Source organism: Populus alba, chromosome 3 (assembly GCF_005239225.2).
Source record: "Populus alba chromosome 3, ASM523922v2, whole genome shotgun sequence".
Classification (NCBI taxonomy): Eukaryota; Viridiplantae; Streptophyta; class Magnoliopsida; order Malpighiales; family Salicaceae; genus Populus; species Populus alba.
The window spans coordinates 20,926,915-20,946,778 of NC_133286.1; the positions used below are offsets into that span (position 1 = coordinate 20,926,915).

At 34.4% G+C, this 19,864-nt stretch overlaps 3 protein-coding genes and 1 long non-coding RNA gene across 7 annotated transcripts; 3 read left to right on the forward strand and 1 right to left on the reverse strand.

Annotated features, from left to right (window-relative positions):
- Positions 1 to 1,615: 1,615 nt before the first annotated feature.
- On the forward strand, positions 1,616 to 3,385 carry LOC118054252 (uncharacterized). The gene is made up of 3 exons (XM_035065745.2): positions 1,616 to 1,770; positions 1,983 to 2,020; positions 2,996 to 3,385. The coding sequence occupies exons 1-3, from the start codon at positions 1,698 to 1,700 to the stop codon at positions 3,107 to 3,109; spliced, it is 225 nt and encodes a 74-aa protein (XP_034921636.1). The 5' UTR covers positions 1,616 to 1,697; the 3' UTR covers positions 3,110 to 3,385.
- Positions 3,386 to 5,545: 2,160 nt separating this feature from the next.
- Positions 5,546 to 6,436, forward strand: LOC140955421 (uncharacterized). Its single transcript, XR_012169437.1, has 2 exons — positions 5,546 to 5,826; positions 5,951 to 6,436. It is a non-coding gene; the product is annotated as an uncharacterized lncRNA (long non-coding RNA).
- Positions 6,437 to 7,022: 586 nt separating this feature from the next.
- On the reverse strand, positions 7,023 to 15,439 carry LOC118054253 (flowering time control protein FY). Of its 4 annotated transcripts, none has more exons than XM_035065747.2 (18): positions 15,000 to 15,439; positions 14,694 to 14,785; positions 13,827 to 13,895; positions 13,600 to 13,704; positions 12,576 to 12,671; positions 12,408 to 12,490; positions 12,242 to 12,313; positions 12,053 to 12,150; positions 11,561 to 11,620; positions 11,413 to 11,473; positions 11,237 to 11,324; positions 11,064 to 11,127; positions 10,758 to 10,836; positions 10,125 to 10,214; positions 9,172 to 9,260; positions 8,484 to 8,971; positions 7,936 to 8,187; positions 7,023 to 7,334 (listed from the first exon to the last, which is right to left on the reverse strand). In XM_035065747.2, the coding sequence occupies exons 1-18, from the start codon at positions 15,313 to 15,315 to the stop codon at positions 7,263 to 7,265; spliced, it is 2,274 nt and encodes a 757-aa protein (XP_034921638.1). In that variant the 5' UTR covers positions 15,316 to 15,439; the 3' UTR covers positions 7,023 to 7,262. The 4 variants fall into 4 exon arrangements, with proteins under 4 accessions (XP_034921638.1, XP_034921637.1, XP_034921639.1 ...); XM_035065746.2 differs by having other exon boundaries at positions 14,973 to 15,439; XM_035065748.2 differs by having other exon boundaries at positions 14,969 to 15,104.
- A 445-nt stretch (positions 15,440 to 15,884) lies between these two features.
- On the forward strand, positions 15,885 to 18,104 carry LOC118054283 (protein SENSITIVITY TO RED LIGHT REDUCED 1). The gene is made up of 2 exons (XM_035065802.2): positions 15,885 to 16,061; positions 16,883 to 18,104. The coding sequence occupies exon 2, from the start codon at positions 17,172 to 17,174 to the stop codon at positions 18,003 to 18,005; it is 834 nt and encodes a 277-aa protein (XP_034921693.1). The 5' UTR covers positions 15,885 to 16,061; positions 16,883 to 17,171; the 3' UTR covers positions 18,006 to 18,104.
- The last annotated feature ends 1,760 nt before the right edge of the window (positions 18,105 to 19,864 follow it).

Here is a 19,864-nt window from a genome sequence, read left to right on the forward strand (position 1 = left end):
TAGAAGAGAAGGCAAAAAGGCAGCACACATTGCTAAACTCATTCCTAGCTCTATGTATCGAAATTGTTCTGCTGGATGACCTTGATGCACATATTATATTTGAGGCCATTTTTTACTGTATTTAAAAAGTATTTTTGAAAAAATTTAAAATTTTTTTTTGTTTTAAATTAATATATTTTGTGATGTTTTAAAATTATTTTGATATACTCATCTTAAAAAATAATATTTTTTTAAAAAATTATTAATATATTTTTTAAAATAAAATATATTTTAAAAATAATCACAATCATATTTCTATTCCCGTTCAAATGCAATGATTAAGAGACCTACCGCATGCTTCAATTGTATGGGTTTATTAATGCTAGCTTCAGGCTGAGACACGAGCACTAGCTAGCTCCCCTTCTGAACAGGGCACACAGTAGTACAGGCTGCAGACCTTGAGAATGTTTTCTATCAGTATTAGGTTCTAGTTTTTCAATATGTTGTTGATGTGTTCCTGGGTTCCAACGTTTCAATCCTAGAAAAAGGTTGGTTTAGTAAGTGTTTGGTACGGTGTTTTCAAGTGTATTTATTTTAAAAGAGTATTAAACAGATATTTTTTAATGTTATATAATGATTTTAAAAATTAAAAAAATCATGTTAATATATTTTTAAAAGAAAAATAATTTTATAAAGTACCCTGTAATATTAAAAACATATTTTTTGATAAAATTATAATTATAAAAACTTAACTTGACAGGCCAACTTAGTAATTATCTATCCAAAGTTTGATCCTAATGTATTTTACTTTGAATTAGTTTTTTTTCAACCAAATTAATAGTGTTTTATTTTTATTTTTAAAAATCATAATTTAAACTTATCCATTAATCTGCGAGTTAGTGTGTGTTTGGTGCTGTAGCTATAGTTACATTTAAAAAAAAAAATTACTATTTATATATTTTTTGGTTATGGTATGAATACAATTTGAAGTTTGTGAGACCCATTATAATTGGCGGTTAAATCGCAAGATTTACTTAAGCAACTTTAAGTTGCTTTGTTGCAAACTGTGTTACAACACAATAACAAGAGATACGCAAGAAGAAGAGTAGAAATAGAGGAAAAGGGAAGTTAACAGTGAACAATGATTAGTGGGGAGCATTGGACCATTAGTTCTCCACCAGCCTCTGTTATTTCCAATTTTTTTTTTTCAAATATTATTTTTATTTAAAAAATTAATGTTTATAATTTAATAGCACTGTATAATTATATTAGAAAAAAATTATATGATGATGTAGTGTTTACGGAATTTAATCATAATTTCAATTTTATTCTTGATAATATTTTACTTAATGTTGTACGCTCATAAAACCATAAAAACTATAATTTTTTATTGAATAGATTTCGTAAATGATAAAATTACATATAATTTAATAAAATAATAAAAAATAATTTTTATAAAATATTATTTATTTCATGATCGTAGCCGTGAGTTTTACTTTCGCACCACAAATATTTTAATTTTTTTTAAAGCAACATTTTAAACTATAAAAAGAAATTAGAAATATTACTATTTATTTTTTAGTATTTGAGCCAGTAACGTGGGCCAACTTTAATCTTTGAGCCCAAACTATTTAACAATGCAAATCAACAACAACTAAACCCCTAAGCCATCACCATCACCGCCGGCTCCAGCACTCTCTCATCAATCACGATTACAAATGGCCAGGGACAGCTGCTTGGCTCGAGTCACCGCTGGCGTTGCCGTTGGAGGTGCTGTTGGCGGCGCAGTCGGTAAGTTCCTATAATATCTCTCATTCTCTCTCTCAAAAGAAAGAAAAACCCTGAACCCCAGTATTCTATTTAGGTACTAAAAGGATCAAGTTTGCTTTTCTTATGGGAATGGAATTTTTTCCTTTATCAAACTACTACTATTCTGTAATCTCTTTTTTTTTTTTAACAAATTAATGATGGGTTTTTGATGATTGCTTGTGTTCTATGTGTAGGTGCTGTTTATGGGACTTATGAGGCTATTAGGAACAGGGTAATCTCTCCTTCCCACTGTAGTATTTTCCTTCAAGGGTTTCTTTGATTTTCTTTGTTTTTCTCCTATATTCAAATCAGACATCTTGAGTATTTGATAGCTTTTGTTACAGAAAAAGGTCATTACTTTGTTGTCATTGCGTCAAAGTTAGGCTATTTAGGAAGAGAATTTGGTATTCCATTTTTGTCATTGCAAATCCTAGACTTTTTACCGACACAACTAGCAAGAGATGTGGAATTTACTTCAGGAGTTCATATAGATGTATAGTTGTACAATTGTAAGACAGAACATCGAGGATGTTTGGTGGAAATGGCATGTATGGTATACATATGTTGTTTGGTGTCGTCTATTAATCTAGTAGCTTTGTATTTTCCAAGAGGAACGAATGTTTCCAGCAGTTTAATTTGTCAAGTCATACCTCCTTCTCCTTTCATTCAAGTGTTGCTAGTAGATACAAGCCTTGAGAAGTTCTCAGTAGCTCATGTAATGCAATATTTGTGTACTTTGGTTTTTCTGCTGTTAATCCTTGTTGCCTTTGCAATCCAACGGGGCTCTCAAGCATGGGAGGCTTAGCTTTTTGTTAGTGCAGAGTCTTGCTTGTCAGGAGAGAATTTTCCTTGCAACAAATAGACAACCTTGAGTTCACTAGGTTATTTAGAACCCGTTCGCTATATCCTTGAAATACACAAGGGGGTGCTTCTTGAATTCAAAAGAAACCAGGGCTCTTAGAAATTGTCATGAACAGAAAAATTTCAGCACTCAAGCTGCAGAGTCTACTAGGCTCTCAAAACTAAGTTAGCTCTCCGTCGTTTTCCTATCTATCCCTCTATTGATTCTTTATAACCTTTATCGTTCATCTTTGATTGAAGTCCTCTGTGCAGGTGAAGGATAGACACATAATAACTTTTTCACTGTGCTGCTAGTTGGGTGACTGATATCCCTGATGGTTCTAACTTTTGCTTTTTGAACATACAGGTTCCTGGACTTTTGAAAGTAAGGTATATTGGGCAAACCACGGTTGGAAGTGCTGCAATTTTTGGTCTCTTCCTGGGTGCTGGGAGCTTGATTCATTGTGGAAAGTCTTACTGACTTACCATCCATTTTGTAACCATAAGATTGATTTCAACTAGAGAGATTTTGTATTCAAAGCCAAATATTTTTTTGGTAGCAAATCTCAAACCATATAAAATCAAGCATCAATTATGTCTCTGTTTATGTTTGTGGTTGGGACTTCTACCATCCAAAACTGAATTGCGAACTGTTAGAGGCCTCAAGGCTGGCTTTATATTACAAAGTACTGATCAATTTCATGAATTTGTACCTGACGTAATACATCATTAATCTTAAGTCTGCCTTCTAGACAAATTTAATCGCTGCTAATTTGTTGTTAATCGCACTTAAATGTTCTAATAGTTAACTGTGCTTCTACTCTGTTTGTATTAAATTATTTTCAGTTACTAAAAGCTTGGAAGTAGGATGGCAATGGTTGCTCATGAGTTGTATTCTTTTTATACAAGTATAGGATTTTATTTTATCCACTATCCATTAGAGAAGGTAGATTAAAAATAGCTCACTTATCGTTTTCAACCAGGTTTAGGTTAGATTTTCATTCCTATTACTTCAAGATCCACGAAAATATTTATTAGAATTTTAAGAAGAGCACCAAGACTAACAGCATTTTTATCTTTACCTGTCAGCTTCAAACCATTTGCAAGGAATGAGTCGAGTGATTTAGAGGCTGTTTGGCATTGCGGTCCAAACGGTTTTTTGCAAAATTAAAATTTTTTTTTTTTTGCTAAAATTGAGTGCGGTTTGTACTTTCTAGATCATTTTGATGTGCTGATATCAAAAATGATTTTTAAAAAATAAAAAAAATTATTGGCATGCTTTTCGACATGAAAAGCTATTTGAAAAGCAACCACTACCACATTTCCTAATATCCTCTTAGGCCTAGCCCACTTGATAATTCCTTTCGCACGTTAGCCAAGATTGCTGCATTATTTATATGGTGATTGCTAGCAGTAAGAGGGGCGGAAGCAGGGGGGCAAGCAGGGGCCCGGGGCCCGGGCCCCCCGCTATACATTATAATTTTTTTTAATTACTGGGTAATTAAACTGCTTCGAAGAATATAAATGAGTTGAGAAGCAGTTTTCTCGGCTCAAGTTCAAATGCAGGACCACTTTTTATTTTAGAATTCAAGATAGATGTGGATGTTGCACTGCATTACATTACATTATATATATAATTATGCATCATCCACGTTGAAATCAACTATGAGATCACCCGCTTTCCTTGTCCCTCATAGTTTCAAGTCCCTGATCCTCCTTAGTAGTGGAATTTACCTGCTTCGTACCAGATGACCATATTTTTTTTATATATTTTTTTAATAAAGAGGTGAGCCTTAAATTAAGTGTGATTTACTTTTGAATTTACTCTTGATCTAGGTGAGAAAGAAAAAAAATATAAAGATATTACTTTGTGAAATAAAAAATAAAACCACAAATTTATCATAATATAAATCTTGCAGTTGATTAAAAAAAAAAATAAAAAACAAAATCATGAGCAAAATTATTTTATAAAAAAATTTAAAGCAGAGCCACCAATTAATTTATCTTTCATTAACAAAACAAGGTAACTTCAATTTAAAATCTAATTTTGTTTTATTTTGAGATATTTGTAATAATTTGATGAGGTATTTTTATAATCATTTTTGCTTTTTTTTTTTCTTCTTAAATCTGAATTTTTTTTTGAATTTCTTGTTATAGTGATTTTTTTTCTAATTAATTAGATATATTTTATTGGTTTGTTTTGATTACTAATTTTTTTTTTATATTTTGTTTTAGCAGAGCCACCAAAATTATCATTTTTTTTTACGATATATGTTTTGATTTTAGTTGAACCATGAACAAAATAAGAAGAATTAAAAAAAAAAAAAAATTGATAACTCACAGCCTACTGAACAAGCTTTTTTAGTGATAAAGATTGTTAAAAGAAGACTTTGCAATCGGATGGAGGATGATTTTTTTGTAAATTATTTAATTGTTTATATAGAAAAAAAAAAAAAAAAATATAATCGATGATTTTTATTTTATGAAAAACGATGAGCATAATTAAAATAAATATATAAGAATCATTCTTTATTATTTTTTTGATTTATTTCATAAGTTTATAAAAAACAAATAAAATAATGCTTCGCTTTAACTAGTATTTCTTATATATTTTGTATGTTTATATTTGATAGGTATAAAATAAAAATAGGTTAAACATTAAAAAACTGAAGATGAAATTAATTTCATTGCTTTGACTCAATTTGATATTGCTTCAAACATTTTATCTTTTACAAAAATCATTATATGTTTTATAATAAGTTATTTGAATAAAACTAAATTATACAAGTTTTGTTTTACAACTCATATAAAATAAATATTATATCTTGTTATATTAATTTTGACCCCCAAACAAATAATTATAGCTACGCCCTGCAGTAACCATCTCACATTAATCGTCATAGGTAATGAACTTTGATGGAGTATTTTTTTGCTTCCATACTGGTCGTTGAAATGTATCATTTTAATCTGGTGCAGTGCTACGCCAGTTGGCAGTTGCAATATTTATTTCTCGAAAAAGTCAACTCTTTCCATCCTTCTCTGCGATTCCTTTCTCCATGGGCCTGGGCTTAATAACTTTGCTACGTTTGGCTGTGTGTTCTTCCCTTATTCGTGGAAGATGATGGAAGTAAATTCCAGCGTGGAGATATTATTGTACATACTGTCGTTTGTCAAAAGGGCAAGGCACGGCACCGGAAGGTAGTAGAGCCTCCAATTTTGAAACAAAATTTAGTCGAAACTCAAGTTCACCTGCATTCTCCTCTGCCGTTTCATTCTCCTCCTTCAATCACTCCTTAATAACAGAGATTACCTTTGCTTCCAGGTTCCAAGTCTTCATGCAATGTTGTTGAGGATTTTGTTCTTCTTTGTTTGTTGTTGATCATCAACTGAGAAACACCACATTAAGTGTGGGTTGAAGAGTTGTTCTAGCAAGCTAGCTAGTTAGCTATCATGGCAATGCAGCCAAGCTTGATCATACTGGTGGCATGTAGGGTTTGGAGGGTTTTAAGTGAGCTGGTCTCTGTTTGCTTTATTGTTGCTGATGATGTTGCTGTCTCTCTGAGCCAACAACTAAATGTCGACTCTGATTGAGAGAAATCTTTGTCGTCGGTGGCCAATAGGGTTTGGAAGGTTTTTGATTCTTGAAGATTTGTACTAGTTGGTTGCTTGATTATAGGGATTTAAATTCTTATTTCTGCTTATAATTCTGCAATCCCAGTTTTTTTTTTTTTTTTTATAAACCCATAGATTGAAAATTGTAATGATTTATACCCAAAAACAAGAAGAATAGATGATGACACAATTGCAACTTTGTGGAATTTTAATGGCTGTTTTTTTCCTCTTAATTCATGTTTTTTTGTGATAAAAATTTGTGGTTTGTAGCATTACTCGTCTGAAAATTATATAGCTATAACATAAATCTTTGCAATTGCAAGATTTTCTCATCAGGCTGGGGGAGGGAGGATGAGCTAGGGTTTCTCACGGTGCAAAGACAGCGAAAAAGATAAGTTTTAATGCCAAAATTTTCTTACAAATTTGAATTGTTTTTGCAGCAACTCCTCGTCGAGCTTTGATGCAAAATCAGTCACAGAAAACTCTTAACATGAGTGTGCATAAGGTTGATCACTCGATTGTGTTAAAGAAAAGGGCCATGAGTGCACAATGTTGATATAGCAAAATTGTTGGTGTTTCTGCTGCATCTATCAAGAACCCTAACAATAATAATTTAGGGATGCTAATGGGTATTCACAAATTAAATTTCAATTATATTTATACCCTATCCAAAAACCTTATATACATCCACTATGTTTTAGATATTCATTTGAATATGTTATCCAAGTATTATTTATTATTTAACATAAAATATATATTATATGGGTATCATTTCAGCATGATTTATAAACAGAATTCTTTATAGAAAAAGATTGTACAAAATGTTCTGCTCGATTAATTCCGTCTCAAAGTATACAAGTATATACGATTTCAATCATACATGGCTATTGAAAATGGGGCAAAATGGAAAGCAATGAACATGACTACAAGTTAAAGTTGTTAGTATGAGCACAGGCAGCAAGGACATTTTCTCTTCTTCAAGGCATAGGCAGCAGCAGGCCTTTATGATGAGACGAAAGGTTCTACTGAGGTGTCTGCGAATGTGGTGGTGGACCAGGTGGTAGTGGTGGAGGCATACCAGATTGGTTTCCAGACTGCAATTAGGATTAACACATGTTAAATGTTGCATACAAAAGCCTGCTCAGAATCTAGTAACATTTAGAATTCTGTACTGACTCTCATGTTCGTTACTTGTAAGAGACATGAACCATGATAAATGCAACCCGGAAAAAAGAAAAGCATAACAGGAGCAGATAAAATTATGCATGCTTACATCAACAGTTTCCCTCGTCATATTTTAATTGAATTGCTGTGATCATAAGTCAATAAATTCTATAAAATTTGCCAAATCCAACACACTGTAGACTTCAATAAGAGACAATTATCTCCATGACACAACTCCGCATCTCTCTATTCTGCCCATCATAGTGATCGAAGCAGCATGTTTTGGATGGTTTGGTTTTCAGTTTTGCGAACTGATACCAATTCGGCATAGAAGCCAGTAGACCTTTTTTAATTGATAATTTAAACATTCCATGGGTTCCACAATGATCCATGTTCAAGTACACTGTTTAAATTGTCTATGGGATCTGAAAATGACAGGGACAAAATACCATCAATTTACACTGCACATTTTTAGTGCAAATATGGGGATGGTACATGGTCCATAACAAAACAATGTGATGTCTATCTTACCTGGTAGGGATTAAACCCAGGCATCATCGGCATCTGTCCACCTTGAGGATGGTTGAATGGACCACCCTGTGGATACATTTGCCCCCCTGTGGCATTTGATAGGCCCTGCATATTGGGCAGGCCATTTGGAAAGCCCCCGCCCACTGGAGGGGCAGCACTTGTGGGCAAGGATCCTGAGTGCATTGGATTCATGCCCATAAAATGGCCCTGTGGCAACAGAGGTACCATCTGACTCATCGTCCCTTGCATCCCCTAAAAAGGAAAAAGAAAGAGTAAAATATAACATTCCAAATACACCTCATTAAGGAAAGTGCTGAACAGATGTAACTTGAAATTAGAATTACAAAATCTATTTTAAACGAGACCATGTCCTTTCAATCACTAAGCATGTTTCTAATCAGAAGCCCGCTTTGCATCGTCAACCATGCAGAGAAACTACTTGAGAATCTTTTTAAGTTATGCACCAAATTGCAACAATTGGAATTAAAGTGAGGGGGATGAGATGAACTTGGGAAAGAAAAATAAAAGACTGGAGCGTTATATCATACCATTGGACCAGGCATTGATGAAGGCAAAGATCCGGGCATTGAAGAAGGGATTGGTGAAGGCATGCCATGAGGAGGGCGAGGTAGATGGGGATGAGAGAGCAGGGGTACATGGGATGGAGGCAGTAGCTGTTGCATGTTTGGAGGCGGCATAGGCAAAGGAGGCATGTGCTGAGGGAGTGGTTGCTGCTGCTGCTGCTGAGGACTTTGCTGATATCCCTGCTGCTGATTGGCTGCACGAAGTGACGGATGTGGACCAGGAGGAAGAGGAGGCCCTCCAAAGGGCATAGAAACAGGAAGAGGCTGCCTCTGCTCTCCCTGCGATGCATCAAGAGATGTAATTGATAGTGGCATTGCAGCTCCAATACCTGGAATAGTTCCTTCATTTCGAGTCAGTCCAGGAGCAAATGGTCCTGGAGTTGTTGGTGGTTCAGGTACATGGAAATTGCCAGGGAAGCGGCCACCAAGGGCAGGATTTTGCTCACCATAACCTGGTAGAGATGGTAATGCTTAGAAAATTAATTAATAAAATATGCTTTTGTATACTAATCATGTAATCATTGAAAATATCATGGCTTCAAATTTTTGGAACATGTACAAGGAGGTTTTCTGGCCAACACAACACATGATTGAATTTAATACAAAATATCGATCAAGCCATGTTCGGTTTCACCAGTTTGTAAAGCCTAACCTTGGTTTTGACCCACGTTAAATTTATCAAGGGCAGTGTCTCCTGGCCTATTTCGACACCAAAACTTTGTTGTGTGATCATTGCTACCACTGCAGAAAAAATTATGCAGGTTTAGTAACTGGTGAGGTAGAAACGCCTTAGAAAGGGTCATAGATTAAAGCAATTTAATCATGTCATTTTTTTTTTTAATTTTAGTCCACCACCAGAACATTGAAATACAATTATTTGATATTCAAATCTTTCATGAAAACCAAATTCTGAAAGTTGCTACAGCCAAGTACTCATTTAGCACAAGCCAAGAACTCTCCTTCCTTTCTTTTAAATAGAAGATCATCATAGATAGAGTGCAAAATTCAGCACAAAAACGAAAATAAGAATCTTACCAAATAAAAATATTGACAAAAGGGTTTCCAATAATATCAACTAATGGAACACCTAAAAAATACCAGAAGCAGAAAAGCATAATAAGCCAAAAAACCTATTCCATGATACACTGTTTGCTTTAAAAAACTTCATTCCTTGGGATTTTCAAGTTTCCATGCTTCAAAGGCAGCCTGTATGACTGTTTCATATATTAACGATGCAATTAGAGAGTAACTTGTTAAGCAGTTCGTATAATCAAATCTTTTACAAGTTAGATGACATGCACATTACAATGGCATTGATATGTGCCACTCACATTGCTCTTTAACAACTTTACAAACCAACTTACGATGCTATAGAACAACAAACAAGACACTGCAACTTCTATATAACTAGAAAAAAGTAAAGCTGCAGTAACTATATTAAACCACATTCAATATTCCAAGCAATGACCCATGCCACCATTTTAACTTACTTTCTAATAAAATTCAAGAAAGGTAATTTATTTGAATACCCTTTCACAAGGGAAGGAAAACTAAAACCAGTTAACATTCCAGGATATTCAATTAACTTGAATTTAGCCAATTTACCTGCAAAGAAGATATCCAATAGGATGCCATGAAAGATCCCAAACACTATTATCATGAGCACTGGAAACTTCAACCTGGGGGGTTTCATGCCTATACATCACAGTCATAAGATACAGAAGCTATATGAGATTACTTCCATATGAGCAGCAAGCAGCACAAATAGCATCAAACAAGAAAATAGAGTCAACCGACACAACCGGAAAAATGAGAGGAAATAAGATCAAAAGATTGATTGTTTTCAGTAATCCACCATCCAAAACAAAAAAGGTTTGATAACCAACAAATTCTGAGAAGAAATCTTAAGATCTATTTTCTTGTTTTCTTATATTTTTCCTTGAATAATGAGCCCACAAAAAAATGATGGTTGGAGGACTCCATATACATCCCCTTCCACTGAATTACTTTAAATTACAAACACACACACACACACACAAAAGAGGGTTCTCTTCAACCTCCGTGTACTCATTTCCTTAGCATAGATTTTCAATGCCTTGCAAATATTTTAATGAAAACGTATTAAAAACAAATAACATTCAATCACCTAATGTATACCATGATGAGAACTTCAGAAAGAAGTTGTAGAATAATTTAACAGTAAAAAAAATAGAGTTCTATTTGAGATATCAACATTACCCCACAAGCCAATGGAAAATGGACCCGTCATAACTCCCACTAACAAAGTACTCTTCATGGAATGGATGCCAAGCCAATGCTGGAAATAGTAGAGAACATTTTTACGATAAGTATATTATACAAATCACACCACAGAAAAGTTACAGAATTAAAACAAGCATGCTAGCAATTTTAATCCAAGCTCAGCCAACAGTAAGCATGGCATATAAAAGTGGAAAATTCCCATAACTTTATAATCAAGGGCAGACCATTATACAACTGAATTTTATCCTCATATGATGTGCATAGGTGAAAGGTGTTACTAACCAGTCACGTCCTTCCGATGTCCACGGAAAGATTCAAGCTCCTTCATTGCCCTTAAATCATAAAGCTGAAAATGTGCAAAAATTACAAAAAGAGGGTCAAGGTAAAAGAGTGTCAACATTCAAGCCCCAACCCTTCATAATAGAGACCTTTGATGTGAGAAAGAATTTGCAAACCTTGATGATTTGATCTTTTGAAGCAGTCAGCACCCAGTTACCATTTTGATTCCATTTGACACAAAGAACGGTATTTTTGTGGCCATGACTGCAAAACCCATGCCGAACTTGTCAATTTTTTTTATAAAAATCCAAAACCAAACCTTAGCCTAATCACCAAGAAAATATGCACTCACAATGAGCAAAGTTCTCTTCCAGATTTAGCATCCCAGAGTTTTACTAGGTTGTCTTTCCCACCTAAAAAAAGTCAATTAGCAAGATCAACCACAACAATGCCAACTTAATAAAGAGATCATGAGGTTCCAAAAAAAATATATGGCTGACCTGAGACCAGAAGAGATTTTGTAGGGTGCCAATCAACACTCTTCACATCCCAACCATGGCCTGCCTGAGTTCAAAGTGATGCAGATAAAACTCTTTAGGTTACTCAGTGCAAATATTATGGGCACAACACACAGACAGTAATCTAAGCCATCAGACTGTCACTTACACCAGAACTAGAAATACATGCAACAGTAAGTAGTCCGATCACATCATGGAAGCAAACCCATTAATATTCCTTGCATTAGTCTCTAAACTATCTCTCACGGAAGAAAATGACTGAACAACAGTCTTAGGCCCATTGCATATTTCAATATTCTTCTTTCAAGGTTAACTTTTCTGACTAAAAGCATGGCATTGTATCAAGCAATCTTAAAGAAACATTATTTGCAATAATTCAGGAGAATGGGAGAAAGAACGTCCAATTAAGTACCATAAAAGAATAATCCCACACAAACTTATTATCATATGTTCATTGACCAAAAAACACATTACCCGTTAATGAACGCTCTTCATGGCACCGAGCAAAGTCCCAAACTTTAACGGTAGTATCATCGGAGCATGAACAGAACTTCAAATCTGTCCTACAGAAACTGTTCGAGAGGTTTACAATACGAACTTCACTAACACCATGTATTAAGAAAAAAGAAGGAAAAGGAAGGGAGATATGAAGCAAATATCTACCTTAAGTCACGCACTGATTCTTTATGAGCAGATTTATTGACCTTAACATTATTCATGTTGCTCTGCCAATACCTAAAAAAACATTAAAAAAAATATTAAATGAACAACATATACGAACATAATAGCAACAAAGCTATAAGAACAATGAAGGACATATGAGAATTACTTAATTGAACCACCATCATCACCAGAGACCATCCAATTGTCATTGTGGCTCCATACCATAGACCTGATTGCTTGATCATGAGCCTGCACATAAAAGAATTCCACAAAAATCATCAATATGGCTTCTTTCCTGGTTAAAAATCAACATTAAATGATCATATCTACACACCTGAAGAATCATTTCAAAATTAAATGACTGTCCATTCCAAAGGGTGAATTCCCCACTTTGAGAACCTGTGATTAGACGTTTCCCATTTGGAGTCCACTGCATATCAAGAAAAGGGTCAGAATATGTTTGATTACAAAGTTAAATGTGATGAATCCCAAAAGAAAGAATCAAAATGTTTTGCTGTATTTAAGAAGGGTAAAAATGGCAAGGAAGTTGTAATGGCAAAATAAATTTAGACCAGGCAAATAATAAACGGCATTCAAACTCATTTCAAATTAGATAACATGCATGTGCACATCTTGCATGTATGTGCAGGTGCGCAGGCAGATGCACACACCTTTTTTTTTTTTATTAAGCAAATGAAATCATCTGCTCTGCCAAATAGGAACTGGTTACTACTGATTAGAACTCAACAACTTTCTACACTATCACACACGAACTGCAGACTAAGGCCTCAAAGAGCTAACTGGTAGATAATTTTAAGCCTGGTAGGATGAGTTCAGTTTGTCGGAAACACCATGGATCACCAGTCTTCATCTAACTTGATTTGTTTCAACAGGCAATTTGCACATCTAGCAACAATTTCTTCTTTTTTTTTTCATTCATATCAACGCAATGAAAGGATAAAACTTTATGCTATCAAAATGAAATTACGAAACAGCAAATAAGAATAATTGTGTTTAAGTCATTTTTCATAATGTCATACACAATTATATAATTTGACACCTCAGAAAGTAAAAACTGAAGTTTGAGGACCCATTAAATGAATTGCACTCTCATTTGACTCTGAGCCTGAAACATGTTTAACAGGGAAAGAAATATGACAGATAAATTCAGCACATATTCCCTTTCATAAAAACCAAAGCAAATTGACTTTAAACTTCTAACTTCAAAAGAAACAGAATTTCACTTGATGATCCATCAGAGAACAGTATGAGCAGATCATGCTACTTCCTAAGAGAAATAAATGCTTGTCTATTCAAATATGTAACAAAGTCAAGAATTCTGTCACAATCAGACTTACCAAAACCTGATTTATCGAACAACGGTTTTTGTTTAGAGATGTATGAACAAATTTTGTGGCAAAGCTTGTTGATGGATTATCAGAATAGGCAACTGGAGGCAACACCTACAACAGAGATCAAAACATGAAGAAAATTCACATGCTTGAAGCATAGAAAGTTATTAGACTAATAGCTACTTTGAGCATATCTCATAAAGAAAGAATATAGATAAACAATGTTCACTAACATCGATCGCAGCTGCTGGGGTATGTTGCAATACTGTCCTGTCCCTCAAGTCCCACTGCCACATACGAGTCTGCAGCAACACTGAAACAAGATTACAAGTGACTCAAATAACAAAAGATCTATTGATACAGGCACCAAGGGGACACCAACCACTTGCAAAAGCAAAAGAAACTAGCAAGCAAATCATTGATGGTACATCATATAAACCACATAAGAGAATACGTGATCTCTGAAGTTCAATTGTTTAATTCTTCTTTGTTGGAATACTATAAGCGTAAAGTTTGAACCCACAAGTCCTTCAAAGAGTTGAGAGTAGAATCTTTCTCCCAAATACTCTTTGTTCCACTCTCTTCACGAAACCCAAAATATTAGTAGAGGCATGCAAAATCCTCTACTTCTCTTTTTTTCCCCTGTAAAAAAACCACCACATCTCCAAGCAATTACAAAAACCTATAATTCTATCTTTTTCCCCTGTACAAAATCCACCACTTCTCCAAGCAATTACAAAACCCTATACTTCTCTGTTTTTCCACTGTACAAAAACCACCACCTCTTCTCTTGGTCAAGATCAACTAATCCCACCATAACCCAAAGAAAACCACTAGTCCTGTACAACTATGAATTCAAAACCAACACTGATAAGCTTTTATTCTTAAGCAAAATATAAAAGAAACCACCTACAGATTCAGATATTGGAATTAACACGGACAAATAGATGCCTCATCAATTATTCAATCACCATTACAAGAGCACCAAATCCGGCCAGAAACACATCCACAACCAAAAAAATAAATTCCAAGACCTACATCGCTTCCAATTGAGATACATATCACAACAATTACCAGCTATCACATATTTCAAGCATTACCTGAATATACCTAACAACCGTGCTTGTATAATCAACTGCTCTCCTCTGCGTAAGCTTCCTCATCCTTTTTCCACCGTAACCATCACCATGATCTAACAACAACAACAACAAAAATCAATCAATCAATAAAATGACAAAATTCCAATCAAAACGCACAATCCATCATCATAACTTAGGTTAAAATTGAAACCTGGTCACTCTAATTAAACTAATCAAAGACAGAATTTCCAAACCCTAAAACACTTAAAAAACAACAATGCACTTCTGTAACTAACTAACTAGCTTCGTATTTAGGAGGAGGAGGACCGGGGGCGGCCTGCGGATGATGGTGGTAATCAAGCGGGTTAAGAGTGGTTGATGAAGCGGAGGGTTGTCGCATCATTGGCGGTGGCTGCCCTCTTTGAAAATCACCACCGGGAGGCGGTTGCTGTTGCATATGTTGTTGGTGGTGGTGTTGTGGCTGCTGGTGCTGGTGCTGGTGCTGGTGCTGGTGCTGGTGCTGGTGCTGTGGCTGCTGGTGCTGGTGCTGGTGTTGTTGTTGTGGCTGCTGGTGCTGGTGCTGGTGCTGGTGTTGTTGTTGTGGCTGCTGGTGCTGGTGTTGTTGAGGATCACCGTAAATCATTTTTAACGGATAAATTAAACGGTGATCGGAAGAGGTTGGAGGGAGGAGTGAAGGGGATAAGAAACTATAAAATTCTGAATTGGAGTGAGAAACTGTTTTTTATCCAAATTTGTTAACAAAATATGCTAAACATCTAAGTTGAAATTTCAAAAGATTAATTAATTTTTTTTATAAAAAAGTTAATTTAAACTAAGATTATGAAAAAAATAAATTCTATTGGATTAACCATGAGAATTTAAAGTTTTTTTAAATAAAAATTAAAATATTTTTTTTTAAATTAAAATATTTAAATCGTTGTTATTAATGATATTAGAGAATATAATAGTTATTTTTTAAAGTATTTTTTATTTAAAAATATATTAAAATATTTTTTTATTATTTTAAAAAAATATATTTCATTATTAAATAATTTTAAAAAATGTAATTTTTATTTAACCTCGTGTAAAATGCAATATAAATGGAAGCTTAAACTGGTTAATAAACCGGGTTAAGTTTAATAATTATAATTATAATTATAATTGAAAATATAAATAAATAAGAGAAAAATCTTCTTTCATTAACAACTGGTCTTCAAGTGTATATTTGTTCCGTACAAAAACAACGTAAGAAGTAGTGACCATAAAAAGGAACCAGCACACGTGGAACTGGTTGGTTACTCTCGATACCAATCCAAGAGAGGCAGCCGCCGCAGAGACCCCCACAATCGCCGCCGCAGCCACCAGTGTATTGCAACCTTTCCCCTGCCTGTAAGTTTTCTCAGATCCCATCTACCAAAATCCTTTCTAACTTCTTAAAAAAATAATTCTTTTATACTTCACATATGCAAATATGCAATCTTTGTAAATTTGGAAGACTGAGGACTGGATGTTATGTTAACGTAGTGTTAATTAGAGACCCTTTTGAAGAAGAATTTCTGTTATCTTGAGTTGTTTGATTATTCAGTTTTTCATGTTTAATTTCAGTTATTATGCTCAGTAATTTAAATTTTAGTTGGCCTTGGACCCTGTAAACCTGTTTAATTATCCAATTTTCTTTAGTCAACATGCATTATAGAATATAGACTGCTGAATATGTGGTAGTAGTAGTGGTCAGAAACTGTGTAACCGTAAGCATAATTTTCTTGCATGCTAAAGATCGATGGTATAGGCTATGGAGTAATAGGATGTTTTTGGTAATGCGTTTGGACTGCGTTTAAAAGTGCTTTTTAAAGTGCATTTTGATGCTTTTTCATATGATTTTGGATTTTTTGATATGCTTACGTTATAACCATCAAAAAGCACATGAAAACGCACCTACACCAAAATACCAAACACACAATGAAAGGAGCTTAAAACACTTCATGGTGGTGAGCCAAAGTGTCAGGCTTATGTGAGATTCGTGGAAATTATAGGGCCTAATAGAGATAAGAAGGTGAATTTAGTGTAATTATGCCGAATGGGGAACCTGCAAAATTGGTTTCTGATGATTTATAATTAGGGTAAAGAAAACTTCTTTTCAGATTCTAGTTAGGTTTTAGGGTTCTGAGATACTTGCATGATTTATGAGACCCTGCATCTCTCTTGAGCAGGAAAATGAAAGATTGTTTAGCGTGTTTCTCATGCTGATCTAAGGTGTGGAGATAATTGATTCACTTTTATGGACTTTTTTATGAGTGGAGGAGTAAGATATTTGGCTACCTGAATCACTCTTTACTTAGACAAAGGATTTTGGCTGGTGTGAATGGGAAGTATTTGACTGCTTCCCATAATTCACATGCTTGCTCTGTAAATCAACTTATCATTTTGCCTCGGGTTCAGACTTAACTAAAGTGAGGCAGTGTTTGTTTGCAAAGGAGAAGAGAGAGTTACTGTTCTGTAATGACAGCTTCTGCAAAACTCCTTGCTCTTGACAAGCCCTCCCAAAATGAAAACTGGACAGTTGTGATGCCTCATCGAGGCAAAAAGAGAATACGTTCCCTAAGACATAATACTCCAGAAGCAGAACAGCAGCCATGGGTTCCTAATGAGCTTGAATCTGATCCAGAAAGAGAAGCAAAGTTAATACAAAAGATGGAATTTTGTATCAAGAAAGTTGAGAGCTCTCGATTCTATGAGAACTTTTTGGAGCAAGTAGAAAATCCTGAAATCCTGGATTCTTTTCACAGGGTGCTGGGCTTTGAACCGAAGATGCCGATGGTGATATATGGAATTGGCAGCATTGAATCATATGAAAACCCTCGATTCCAGCTTAGTCTTGCTATCTTGATGAAAAGGAAGTTTTGTTGGATTGGGGACATAGAGGTTTTTGACCCAATTCTTTCTGCAACAGAGTCTCGGGTTCTGGAATCCCTTGGTTGTTCTGTCCTGTCTGTAAATGAGCAAGGTCGTAGACGCGCTGCAAAGTCAATGGTGTTTTACATGCCACATTGTGAGGCAGGGCTATATAACAATCTCTTACAGGCAAACTGGGAAATGGAACTGCTTAATCATATTGTATTATTTGGAAATAGCTTTGAGATGTATGAGTTCTTTTCCGAGATCAAGAACTCCATTGTTGTGGAGTCAACAAAGCATGTTTTGGCTGCTCGAAAATTTGCAGATGAGTATGTGATCAAGACAGCTTCAGACGATTTTTTTGCTGCTTTTCATGATTCAAGCTGGCATTTTTTCAACCCTGCTCTTGATACAGAGCTGCTGTTGGTTAAAAATTAATTCGTGTGCATGTAATGTGCCTCAGATACTGCATATAAATTGAAACTTAAGATTTTTCTCGATAGTTCAATGGAAATGATCAAATTGTGCGTGTTTTTCTGCATTTGGAGTGAGATGTTTTCTACTTTGCTTTGTACTACTTAACATGGCAAGGTTATGTCAGGATTCTCGACCTCAACAGAATTACTTCGACCCTTGTTTTTTGCTGCATTTGGAATGAGATGTTTGCTCTGTACTCGAACTGTTAAAGTTAAGCTCAGGATTCTCAAAACTGTCTAAATTTAAAATATCATCATTATTTCTGTGGCATTGTTTATTAGCTCAACTTCTGATTTTAGGTTGATCTTGGTTGGTTTATTTCCGTTTGGGTACAGCTTCTATCAAGATGATTGTATTCCTACAGTCATAACTCGATTGCCCTTGTACCTCATTTTGTTCTGGAACCAAGTGTGAAATGATCTTGACAGCTCTTGTCTCTGACCCGCCATGCAATTTGAATGATTTTAGTTTGATTTCTTGATTTCGAAATTGCCCATTTTCCATGTTGATAATTTGTCTTGTGTTCGAGATGTTTTGCCAAAACCCCGCATGGCTGCGAGGTATAACCCTTGCTGATTTCATGTGGTATTTACTTAAACATGTTGATGATTTAGTCCATCAATGGCTGTTTAGTTCATCTTGCCTGCCAAGAAAATCCAAATAAAAAATTTCCAGCCATGAAATTTACGTATGAGATTGGAGAAGTGATTTGGAAATAATATGAGGTAAAATTAGCGTTACTCCTGTCATTATGCTTTTATGCTGTGACAACTTTAGAATATTGGTCAAAATCCCATCAAGATATAAACTGAAAATGACTCAGATTTTCCCTTTTCCTTCTAAGAACAACGAATTGACTCAGATGAAAATAAAATGAAAGCCAATTTAGAAGCATACCTGATATATCTGCTTGAAAGAGTAATTCTTTTCTCAATAAAAGAATATTTAAATTAATGAAAATAAGAGGGGGGGGGGATACAGAGAAATACGCTAAATTAATCTATAACTCTTGTGAAATTGTAAGCTTTATACAGTAAATTAACAGCTTTTGTTTCCTGTTTTGGAGACTTTGCTGTGTTGCTCATGCTTTAATTGGGTTTCAACAGCAAATAAAAATGACAAATTTATTTGGCAAGTAAAATATACAAAATGTTTATTTCTCTAATATTGATAATTAGAGTTCGACCATCATAAAATTTCTCAATAAAATAGTTCGTAAATGAAAAGGATAGATCAACTGAAAGTTCAAAGTTTGATATTAAATATTGTAACCTAAAATTGTTGTGAATTTATATATTGTGTGTTTGGGATTAAGATTCAGGGTGTTTTTTAAAATAATTTTTTATTTTAAAAATATATTAAAATAATTTTTTTTATTTTTTATTTTTTATTTTTTTAATATCAACACATCAAAATCATTAAAAAAAACTAAAAAAACATACTTTTTCAATCCAAAAATATTTTTTAAAAATACTTGAACAAAAATAGAACCTATCACACTAAATCTCTGGATGCTTTTCATATTACCTGATTTATTGATGATGTTCTTAGAATGGTAATTTTCCTACAGAGCCCCTAGACATGAAAAAAAAAAATTATATTATGATGAAATCTTTGATAGTAATGTTCCTATAGAGCCCACAGACGTTAAAATTCAGCAAAATTAATTCACTCACTAATGTGCTGGTTCCCGCCATGGTTATTGAACACTGCCCCCAAGACGGGTTAATCTCGGAAATTCCTAATACAAAGCCAGATCTAAATTGTATTTTAAGGAGAATCAGAAAAAAAAAATATTGATCCGGGAAGGTTTTTAGTAA

Coding starts and splice junctions, on each gene's coding strand:
- LOC118054252 (XM_035065745.2), top strand. CDS start 1,698: ATGGCCAGGGACAGCTGCTTGGCTCGAGTCACCGCTGGCGTTGCCGTT. Junction 1,771..1,982: donor TGCTGTTGGCGGCGCAGTCG/GTAAGTTCCTAT, acceptor TTCTATGTGTAG/GTGCTGTTTATGGGACTTAT. Junction 2,021..2,995: donor ATGAGGCTATTAGGAACAGG/GTAATCTCTCCT, acceptor TTGAACATACAG/GTTCCTGGACTTTTGAAAGT.
- LOC118054253 (XM_035065746.2), bottom strand. CDS start 15,315: ATGATTTACGGTGATCCTCAACAACACCAGCACCAGCAGCCACAACAA. Junction 9,261..10,124: donor ATTGGATATCTTCTTTGCAG/GTAAATTGGCTA, acceptor TTTTTTCTGCAG/TGGTAGCAATGATCACACAA. Junction 8,972..9,171: donor TAACGTGGGTCAAAACCAAG/GTTAGGCTTTAC, acceptor CATCTCTACCAG/GTTATGGTGAGCAAAATCCT.
- LOC118054283 (XM_035065802.2), top strand. CDS start 17,172: ATGACAGCTTCTGCAAAACTCCTTGCTCTTGACAAGCCCTCCCAAAAT.